This window comes from Saimiri boliviensis, chromosome 8, assembly GCF_048565385.1.
Source record: "Saimiri boliviensis isolate mSaiBol1 chromosome 8, mSaiBol1.pri, whole genome shotgun sequence".
Taxonomy (NCBI): domain Eukaryota; kingdom Metazoa; phylum Chordata; class Mammalia; order Primates; family Cebidae; genus Saimiri; species Saimiri boliviensis.
In genome coordinates, this window is record NC_133456.1 from 94,479,720 (window position 1) to 94,491,857 (window position 12,138).

The 12,138-nt window shown below is 36.0% G+C and overlaps 1 protein-coding gene across 2 annotated transcripts in view; it reads right to left on the reverse strand.

Moving 5' to 3' along the window:
- The window catches only part of CNTN6 (contactin 6), a 297,903-nt gene that overhangs the window by 158,052 nt on the left and 127,713 nt on the right, over positions 1-12,138 (reverse strand). For both annotated transcript variants that reach the window (XM_074404894.1, XM_074404893.1), the window contains exon 4: positions 5,413-5,588. In XM_074404894.1, coding sequence (XP_074260995.1) covers positions 5,413-5,588 — 176 coding nt within the window. The remainder of the gene's footprint in view (positions 1-5,412; positions 5,589-12,138) is intronic.

Sequence of the window (12,138 nt, forward strand, 5' to 3'; positions counted from 1 at the left end):
TATTGTTTGCAGATTAGGCTTGGATATAAACGGCTTCTTACAACTGGCTCTAAATTAGTTTCAGTCTCACCCTAGAACATCAGTCATATCTGAACCCTAGCCTTCTGCATTTCAGTTCTTAGGTCTTGTCCTTTGCTTACCTTCTCACACTTTCTTTATTACTTGAAGATTGTTCACACATCTGCATTTCCTCTTAGTGTTCTTCCGACTTGTCCCATTTTCCCTGTCTAGAACACAAACTAACATTTCAAGGTTCAGTGCAAGCCCTGCTCCCTTTCAAAGGCTTCGCTTGCCTTTCTTCCAATTCAGACAAACTTCATTACTTGTCACTTTGAGCTCCACTCTGTTTTAATTTCACCTCTCTCACTTCACTTGGTGTTTTGAGACAGTGCAGTAGGTGGTAGGAGCATGGACTCTTCACTCTGACTGTCTGGATTTGAAATCAGACTCTGCCACATACTGTGTGTGATTTTAGGCAGGCTAGTTCATTCTTCCATGCCTCAATCTGCTCATCTGAAAGTGGAGATTGTGATACTCTCAGAGGGTTATTGTGAGGATCAATGGAGTTAATTTACATAAAGAGTTTGGAACAATGCCTGCCACATAATACTTTGTGTTAGCAATTTCCCTTGTTTTCCTTTTCTTCTTATTTTTAATTGTAGTAAAGGTTTCACCTGTCTCCTCTGTGAAGACAGGAAGTAGCTGTTTCTTATCTACCATTTAATCTTTAGGACCTAGTGTAGTACTTGATGCATATAAATTAGGTGTTCTCCAGTTGCTTGGAGGATGAATAAATGAAGGGTCAATTAGGAGGCTCCAGCCCAGCTGCCTTTCCTTCTGCAATAATGGAACACACTTATTTGAAATGCTAGCTGTGATTAAATATTAAATACTGCAGGATGGATCAAAAAGTCCCATTCATGACTATCATTTATCATAAATGTTTATCTTTTCATTGATAGGGTTATATATTATAAGGGCCTTTAAAAAATACAGCTGAGTGATATCATGAGTTTCTTTCAAAACACCTCTCATTTTCTCAAGGATGACATTTTAAACAGCAATGCCAGATGCAATGTTCTCTCACACAAGTACAGAGTAATTCATTAACATACATACGAAAGGAAGAAGTCTACATTCAACCTTTACCACCAAAATCTTTGAGAAATAAAAGAAATTCAAAGTACCTACAAGTGATTTTAGAAGTCAAACTAGTTTTCATCTAGAATGCCAGGATGATAACAGAAGACTTTGGTGACTAGACACCTGCTAAATTTGTTTTAGGGTAGAGTTTTGGTTGAGGAAGAAAGAGATAATTAAATTACAATCTGCCTGAGTATTTGAAAGGACAGATTATATGACAGCAGCTGAGAGACATTTGTAATCAAATAATTCAAAATATGCTTTAGCTAAGTCCAGAAAGTGAATGCCTTTTCTAAGTTGCATAGCTGGTTAAAGACATACTTGATTTAGGAGCATATTTCACAATAGGTAGTTTTTATACACAGGCCACATTTCAGGATAGTTTCATGTTGAGACGATTCATGATAAAGCAGAGTGTTATAGTCTGTGTCTAAAATAAACTCAAAGTGTGTTTTTGGATTCCTGAATACCAGGATAAAAGTGAAAAACAAAAGCCATCAATTACCTAGAGGTACAACACTGCAGCGTCTCTGCCATGGACAGGGTAGATTCTGAAAGGCTGTTCATAAGGCCGTTTGTTCTGAAGGTCAAAGTGACACTATTCAACGGACTGCCAACTGACAGGAAGCAAGGGAATTGATACATTTTTATTTTGATGCATAGCTTGTTCTTATGTACGGGAGTTCATAAGAGTGGGGGTCTGGATCCATTTTTTCTATCAGTAAGTAGATCGACTATCTCATATTGTGTTTAATCTCTGTCTTACACTGGATTCCTTAGAAGCAGGGCCTGAGGCAAGGATTCAAGTGCATATAATTTATTGAGGGGATTCTCTTAGGAGAAAGGCAGGGAAGGAAGAAGGAAAGAGCAAGTAAAGAAGCTAATTAAGAAGGTGTAGAAGTTGTTGTGTAATTTCAGCCTGATCTCATGCAGAGGTTTGGGGCATGAATGCAAAAACGGATATCTGTGGGTATTGATAGCCAGGGGTTGGCATATCACTTGCAAAAGTGGATGTGGACAAGGAAGCATCAGCATCTACTACCAGGCTTATCTGAACCATTCAGTCCTGCAGATATGGTTTATTATTTAGACAATTACTGTGCCAGCAAATGGAATGCAGTAAGAAGGCCCACATGAGCTGTGTGGGCAGTGTTTGAGAGGGACTCAATATTGTGACATGAAGTGCATGAGTTTTCAAGTCTGAAGTCTTCTTTTCTATACATAAGTTCCAACTTTTCTCTAATAATATACTTTAAGAAAGCCCCAATCTCAGTGAGCCTCAGGCTTCTTAACTATAAAATGGGACAATGATAGCAACTGCCTCCTATAACTGCTGTCCAATTCAAGTGAAATAACATATGTCAAAGCACATGCATTATATTTGACATGAAAACAAGACACTGGTCTAGAGAAAGTTTTAAAATATAAACTAGAAGAGTTTTCTATAAGAAACTAAAATGATTTGAAATATATGGACATTTGTCCAACTTGAGAGAGGTAATAATAATAAAAGGAAGAATTAGAGCTGTCATTTCCCTAGTGTCCATAATGGATCAGGGATTTGACGTTAATTTCCTCAGTTAATCCTTGTCATATGTGGTTGGTTGATACTGCTGTATTCTCATTGTGTAGATTTCTTTTTTTTTTTTTTTTTTTTTTTAATGAGAGGGAGTTTCGCTCTTGTTACCCAGGCTGGAGTGCAATGGCGCGATCTCGGCTCACCGCAACCTCCGCCTCCTGGGTTCAGGCAATTCTCCTGCCTCAGCCTCCTGAGTAGCTGGGATTATAGGCACGCACCACCATGCCCAGCTAATTTTTGTATTTTTAGTAGAGACGGGGTTTCACCATGTTGACCAGGATGGTCTCGATCTCTTGACCTCGTGATCCACCCGCCTCGGCCTCCCAAAGTGCTGGGATTACAGGCTTGAGCCACCGCGCCCGGCCAATTGTGTAGATTTCTTAACAGAGGCTTAATGCTGTTAAGAAATGACCTAATTTCATGCTACTAGACATCTGACAAAAAGGGAATTTGAACTCATACCTCTGTGTTTCACAAAATCTCAGCATTTAACTGCTGTGGTTATCCTACAAAAGGCCCTTTCTATCAAAATAGATAGTTAAAAATTTATGAAGGAGGTGGTGAGGAACTACAATTGAGTTGAAGATACAGTTCATGCGCTTTAGGAACTTTCCATTTGGCTGGGGACTTGTATGTATATCCTTTACTTTTTCTGTTTCCACACTGTAGCACATATGTCACTGGATACAGTAAGTATTTTAGACATAACGACATGACACCATGCCTAGGGCGTAAGAGGCAGAATGTAGTGGTTCTTGTTTTTGCAAGTTCTTAGAGCCTAAGATCCTTTAGCTTTGCAGAAGAAAGATTAGTTAATGGATATAGACCATTTACTTTATGCATTAATAGTAATAGAAATGTTCTTAAAGATCAACAGTCATGACCTTCAGCACCAAAACAAAAAATTTTATGATAAGACGGGAAAGTCAATAAGGACAGAAGAATTGATTTCTTCCATTTAGCTAGATGAAAGCATACAATTTCTTCTTAACTGAGAACTTTTTCTTATTTGGCATTGAGAAAATAAGTTTTAACTAGAGAAACTTCTAGTTGCAAGAATTATTTAAAGCAGAAAAAAGATATGATATAAAAATGTAGGACATTTTAAAACATATTTTTTAAATGTACAGAACAAAGAAGAAATATGTTTATATAAAAGAGTGCATTAATTTGAGATGTAGGCATTCAGCTGTTTTCAAGAGTAGATAGAATCATAACTCTAGAGAAACTCGAGGGCATAGCAAATAAGTATGTTATGTGGAGTTTTCTTTACCAAAGAGTCAAATTTATAATTATGGAATCTGATTCATATCAGGTATATATTGTACAGTCATCTCCTATCCAAGCAGGAGAAATAAATAATTACTGTGGCAGAATCATTGAAAGTCTGGAACAATTCTTTATTTCTATAACATAAGTTTCTATGTTATTTTGTTTCCTATCATTTTTCCAGGTGATGATCTTAGCTGAAATGAAGAAATCAAGTGTTATAAATATCTTTATCCTATGTCTCAAAGTAGTCACTGGCCCTTTTCCATCTCCTACTTAGGTTAATAAACTTCCACATTCACTTCTTACTTCGATAGATACAAATACATTCAGATACAATTAGCAATGTATTTATGTGTATATATCTGTATATATGTATATGTGTGTGCATGTGTGTATGTGTGTGTAGTGTGTTTAAAATTAAAAGCAAGGCCATCCCCCAAAGGGTCAGCATAAAGAGAACTGTGTGTAAATCAAGGGATCTCTGGTGTAGAATAATGTTTGGAACACAAGACTTGAAACGAGAAACAGACCTAGTTATTAATTCATGTATCTACCAATGACTGAAGTAGTTTCACAATGTGAGTTTTGGGCATGTATTTATTAATAAAATTTCAGAACAATTAGTTTTTCAAAGCAACAGAGAGTATAGACATTTCCATGAGCCCTGCAGGTGCAGCAGCTCAATTTTTGGCTCCTGGATGGATCCTCTGGGACATAATGGTGCAAAGGGAGAAAAGCAAGCCTTCTACTTTATCCACATCAACAGATATAATTACTCTCAAAAAGGCTTTTGCGGAATTGAATATGAAACATTTCAGTCCCTGGAAACACCATATATAAAGGATATTAGAGGCAGTATGTCTATTGTTCATCTGCTAATGTCCCCAAATGTCACCAAGGTAATTACTTGGATGACATTTATGTGATGCAGCTGGACATTGTTACAGTTAATATAAAGCCTGCCTTTGGCAACCACTTTATTTCCACCTACATCAAACTGTGGGTGCATGATCGCTTTTCTTGGGAGAATACCTACCTCCCCCAAATGACATCTCTGCCCTCAGCTTTTTCTCCCTGTACTGCTGCGAACATTAATAACCAATGCAAAAGAAAAAGAAAAATAATACTATATTATTTATCTTTATCTTAAAATTTAAGTCTGGAACTTTTAGAAATGTTTCTAAAATAATTCGCAAAATATAATAACATTGATCTTTCCTCTGCTTTTTTTTTTTTCTCTTTTAGAAACAGGTTTCTATCATACCCAGGAATCTAGATTCACAAAATGAACATTGTCAAAAACCCATAATATGATATTCATTCTCAAATATATGATCAGCAAAGCTAGATTTTAAAATATGTGTATCAGAAGAGTATATTTTCAGAGACACAGATTACTAATTTTACCCCAAACTCACATGCAAATTGGAGCTTTGCCTTCCGACTCAGAATTGTCCCCAGAAGATTGGTGGCCAGGCACTGGTACGTGCCAATAACTTGATCTGTGTGGGGGCTACTGATTGCAAGACTGCCTCCTTCCAACCTGTAGTGATAACTCACGGTAAAATCAATGTCTGTGCCATTTTGCTTCCACCTTCAAGGAAAAAACATAAAGTTATGCTTATAATATATAGAGTCAATCACTCTCTGTCTTAAACAATATGTAGTTCTAATTCCTGCAACTATAAAAGCAGCAAAAAACAAAACATAATTACATGTGGAGATAATCCTACCAGTTTTATCAAAGGTAACTGTTTTGGTGAGCTGGGTGATACCAGTAACTGGATTATTTGAAAGATGTACTCTTTGTATGCTACATTTACCCAAATGAGGAAACAGAACTCTTGATGTGAGAAATAAAAATAAGACAGTCAGTCAATAATACTGGCCACCCTATTCCTTTAGCGACTTTTCAAATAACATATACCTTACCTGAACATCCACAATGGATAGCGCAAAATTGAATGTCAAAATGATTTAAAGATAGGAATTCAAGAAGCATATATTACAAATGGCAAGAATAATTTTACAATGCCAATTCAAGGCTGATAACAAAACAATAATAACCTGACTACTTTAGAACATGACTGCCTCTGTTAGTATGTTACTTGGAAAACTAATCATGTTGAAAATATTTCAATGGTACTTGGGAATGCCAAATTAAAATTGTACTTTAGCAAAACAAATGCTGTTTGAGAAGTTTTTATTTTAAAAAGCAAAAAGTCTCTTGGCTTAGCTATTAGTCAACAATTTTTTAGTACATAAATTAACTAGCTGAAGGGTCTTTAGAGTTATATTTACTTTCAAAGAATCATAATTAGTTTTAGAAATTTCATTTGGTCATTTTTAAGACAAATGAAAACCTGATAATTATCTCTAACCAGACTCACTTTTCCTACCTTGATACTCCCAACTCCATCAAAATCTCCAAATATTTGGAAGCATGAATCTTATATAACTAAAGAGATGCATTCCTAGGACACAGGCTGTGTATAGTCACATAGACCATTTTTTTTTTAAAACAGACACTTAAAAATATTGAATAATGACAACCAGTTGTACATGTAGAAAAATACCTTTTCTCACTCATTGCTAGCATCATGGCTGTCTCAAAAATGAAAGCCAGATTAATAAGAGAAAAACATATAATTTTATTTAATATAAGTTCTTCATGACATGAAAGCCTTCAGAAAAAAAAAAGTCTAAAAAACAGGAAATCCCATGTGTTTTTATGCTAGTTTTGATGAAGAGCAGAAGTATAATTGTAAAAAGAGGGTATGATCTAATGGTAATAAACTGGCGGGAAGTTAGCAAGGTATTTGTTCCAATTCTTTCTGGTTTCTCTGTGTCTTTAAGGAAGAAAACGATGTTTCTTTTCTCTGGGTACAGAAAGGATAACTCTGGAATAAAGCTTTTATGACCTGCTTCAGAGAAGAAGAGTGAGGAGAAGGTGAGAATGATCTTCCTGCTTCTGCTATTTTCTCAAATGCCAAGGCGCCATATTTCGAGCTGGTGTGACCTGAACCCCATCATAGTCATCTAGGAAAACAAGTGAATGATCTTTTCCTATGGAATATAGCCAATTTCCAAACCATGTTTTTTAGGGTTTATACCAGCTTTGCTATGATTCTCTGCTTTACACAAAAATCATATTAAAAATATTTTGGTGGGAGTGTTTTTTTTTTAAAATGACATTTTACAGAATTAATTCAAAGAGGTTGGGTGCAAGGGCTCATGCCTGTAATTCCAGCATTTTGGGTGGTCAAGGTGGGCAGATAGGTGGAAGCCAGGAGTTTGGGACCAGCCTGGGCAACATGGTGAAATCCATTTCTACTAAAAATACAGAATTAATTCAAATGTCATTGACTTCTTCAGGTGCATTTTCAAACATCCTATGGGGATAATCTGGCAAATGCCTACCAATGTAGAAAAGAAATATGAACTTAGGTGATCCTCTATGCTATTAAAGATGTGATGTGATGGATCAGATATCAAATCAATCAAACGTTTTGAAACAACTTTGTTAACTTTTAAATTATTTAGCCATTTCCTGCACACCTGAAAGTTGAAAGACATCAGTCAGAGTGCATTTGATTTGCTTAGATTTTCTTCCATCTTTTTTTTCTAGAGGAATTTGTAAAGGCTGCTCCTTGTTTTCAATATTAGGGTAAGAAAAAAGTAAAAAACAAAATAAAACGCTTCAAAACTTCTCTTTCTTTAGGCCTTTCTCAAGACACCAATATTCTCCTTGCCAGAACTCTAATATAGCTTTTGATAATGTGCTTACAGGGCATGATCTTTAGACGTCCATGTTCGCTATCATTTTCAAAGCAAAGGATATACCATACTTAGTTTGCCAGCTCTTTTTAATTTTGGAATCAATCACTGAAATAACTGCTGTCATCATTACATGCTCCTAATTAAGCTCAGTAATTGTTTTTCAACACAAATTCAAAGTTGTTGGCTTAGCTGCAGCAAATGAATTTTTCACAGTATCCCCATAATCATTCTGATCACTATGGTACAATGATTATTAAACGGCTCATATAGATCAGAGGTTCAACTCCTGGTGTGGGCTTTGTCCTAATTAATACGTTTAAATCAATAGATAAACAGTATTAATGAATTCAAATGATTGTCATACACACGTTTCTGATAGAATTGCATACTGAGGAGTGTTTTTCTATGATGCAACCTAGGGAATGTATTTTAAATGATTATTTTTAGCATCTGAATTAATATCATGTTAGTTCCAGAAAACATAATGGATTTGAACTAAAATCTTGACACTTTGTTGGGAAACATCCTTCACTTTTAAGCAGTTCAGTCCTGCCTCAAGAGTAATGGCTGGGCCAGGCTCAGTGGCTCATGCTTGTAATCCCAGCACTTTGGGAGGCCCAGGCAGGAAAATTACCTGAGGTCCGGAGTTCAAGTCCAGCCTGGCCAGCATCGTGAAACCCTGTTTCTACTAAAAAAAATATACAGAAATTAGTGGGGTGTGGTGGCACATGCCTATAATCCCAGTTACTCCAGAGGCTGAGGTAGGAGAATTGCTTGAGCCCAGGAGATAAAGGTTGCACTGAACCAAGAACACACCACTGCACTCCAGCCTGGCTGAAAGAGTGAGACCCAATCTCTAAAAAAAAAAAAAAAAAAAGCCTGTGGGCTGTGTTTGTTGACTGTCCTTCCATAATGCGTGTGCAAGTGCGTGTGTGCGAGTGTGTGTGCACACCCGTGTGCACTTGCGTGTGTTGTTTTTCAAAACTCGGCTTTGCTTTAGAATTACTTGGTATATTTGTTGAAAGTATGCATTTCTTTTTTGAGTTTTATTTATTTTTAATTGACAAATAATGATTGCACATATGTATAGGAAATAATAGGATGTTTCCATAAATGCATGCATTTTGTAATGATCAAATCAGAATGAGCATATTCATTAACTCAAAAATCTATCATTTGTCTGTGGTGAGAGCATTCAAAACCTTCTCTTCTAGCTATTTTGAAATATACAATACATTATCATTAACTATAGTCCCTCTACTATGCAAATGAGACTGGTAACTTATTCATCCTGTCTAACGATCACTTTGTACCCTTTGACCCAAGCGTCCCCTTTCCCTTCCTGTCCCTCCTTGACCCTCCCTGACCCAGCCTCTGGTAACCTCTATTCTATACTCTACTTCTATGAGTTGATTCTATGAAATCAACTTTTTTTAGATTACACATATGAGTGAGATCAGATGGTATTTGTCTCTCTGTGCCTGGCTTATTTCTGAGCCCGTCCCCAGGCCTCTGACAGAGAACACCAAAATCTGAATTTTAAGTCTCTCTGGGTGATTGTGATGTACACTGAATATGACTTCATTACCCCTGTGGAAAGAGTCCTAGTCCTAGCTTTAGCATCCCTTGCTGCATATACTTGAACAAGGTCTCTGATTTCCCCAGAATTCATTTCCACAAGTAATATGGTGTGTGCAATAATGTATATTCTGCTTATTTCATAGGATTGTTAAGAGGATCAAGTGGGGAAAATGAATAAAAAGAATAGAAGGGCCCAGTGACTACTACTATCGTTTTTCCTTACAGGCCTAGAGCTTCTCCAGACTTAAGGTTGGGTTCATAACTGGGGTAGAGTAGACTAATCTACAGAAAGGAGTCTCATCTGGTGACCAGGTAGACAGAAGATGTGTCAGAAATCCTTTTTCTGTAGAGAGTATATCCTATATAGAAATAATTTATGTGTATGTTATTTCATTTTTCTAACTGAAATATATATTCTGAGATAGAAAAAGGTTTATTGCTACATGATTTTCCTAGACTTTCCAGGTATAAGCAACCCTTCCAAAGCATCATCTTTGGGTAGTCCATTTTTCTTCCCTTTGCAGGGCTTCCTGGCTGGACTTCATATTCTCATGTGTTGTGTGGTCTTTGAAAGAACAAAGGGCAATCCTTTCTCATGGGAAAGCCTAAGCTACTTCAAAAGGATTGCTTTTAATGTTCCTCATATTCCCTATGAGATTTTATTTGCTGTATGGAGTTTACTAAAAGAAATAAAATGTGTCTTAAAATCAAACCCTGCCTCATTTTATGAATAAGGAAGATAATACTAGGAGAGAAAACTGATTATTCCAAAGTCACAAATGGATTAATAGAGCTGTGGTTAGAAATAATAACTCTTAGTTCTAAGTCAAGGGTTCTTTTATGTTGCTTTATACTATACTCAAGTAACCTCAAGTAATGTTGGAATCTGTGAATTATAAAGACTTTCCCTCTAAGACACACACATACACACACATAAACAATCTCAGGTGAATAAATTGTGAGGATTATTTTTAAAAATAAAATTTAAGGTAGAAGTGTCATATTAAAACTGAAATTTTACATTTTGTTGCTAATGCACACTATCTGAAACACCTCTGTCCTTTGCTTTATTATCAATAATATTGGATATGCATCTGACATTTAAGCATTAAAAAATTCTTTTCTCACTCTCTTTCCATAGTTTCTTGCCTATGAGTAAGTGAAAAAACAGACATTGGGGCCTGCTGGAGGGTGAAGAATGAGAGAAGAGAGAGGATTGGGAAAAATAACTAATAGATACCAGGCTTAATACCTGAGTGACGAAATAATCTGTACAACAAACCTCCATGTCACACGTTTATCTACATAACAAACCTACATATGCATCCCTGAACTTAAAAGTTAAAAAAAAGAAAAAAAAAAAAGGAATACGCAAAACCAGGTTATGATGGTTGGAAATAAGTACCTGAATTACTTGTCTTTAGCTTTATCTCATATTCAGAAAACTTTAGTCTGTCTTATATTCAGAAAGCTTTCAAAAATTTATATGAATTCTTACATTCTTCCTTTACTAACCACTAGGATCAAACTAATTAGCTCTCAAAAATAAAATTGCTACCTGAAGTATTAGGTGATCTCAATAAATGTATTAATCAAATTTTCATATATTTAACCATATATTAAACTAATAAGACAGCTCATCATTTTAAAAAAACTAACAAATCAACAAACGAAGTGAGTGACCCAAATTTGCAAAGTGAAGGATCTTCCTCTAACTGCTAAGTTGCATTGGTTTCGGTATGATAAAGACAAGGAAGCTTTAGTATGTGGAATGAGAAGAAGTGGTTTTTCAGCTCTTTTGCTGTAAAAAGAAGATGCTAAAGTTGGCTCAAAAAAATACAAGATAAGGTAGAATTGCCTTTAGCTTTGAAGTCATTTAGCTAATTAAGTGCATTTAAGTCACTTAATTAATTAATCTGGACAATTTTAGGATCTAAATAATCATGCACATCAACAGTGTATTTATACTGCAAAATAAAATTAGGCTAAACCAGCTTATTTTGCCAAAATAGACTGAAATTGTTACTTTGCGTGTGTGTGTGTGTGTGTGTGTGTTTGTGTGTGTGTGTGTATGTGTCATTTCAACTTCACATCTAAAAATTAAGACTTAAAATGCTTTTAAAACCCAAAGCTACAAAAGTTAATATTTATTTTCTTTGCCTGCATTAACACTACATATACAGTTTTTACCAACTCAATATCCTTATTATTTACCTATGTATATTTATGCATGTATATATTTTCAAATTTCTAAATTTTACCCACAGTATGAATCAAACTCTGCCTTTGCTGTAACTTTGTAAGAACAAAAACATTACTGACCCTTTCTCAATATAATTCCACACATAATATGTGAGAAACAAATAGCTTTTTTTTTTTTTTTTTTTGAGACAGAGTTTCACTCTTGTTACCCAGGCTGGAGTGCAATGGCGCGATCTCGGCTCACCGCAACCTCCGCCTCCTGGGCTCAGGCAATTCTCCTGCCTCAGCCTCCCGAGTAGCCTGGATTAGAGGCATGCACCACCATGCCCAGCTAATTTTTTTTATTTTTAGTAGAGACGGGGTTTCACCATGTTGACCGGGATGGTCTCGATCTCTTGACCTCGTGATCCACCCGCCTCGGCCTCCCAAAGTGCTGGGATTACAGGCGTGAGCCACCGTGCCCGGCCCTACAAATTGCTTTTTTTCTTCTTATTTGCCCAGAATAAAAATACTATTTCTGCCTTAGAGGGTACATAGGTGTCTTTAACATATTTTTCTAAAATCAGTATTTTTGGGTAACA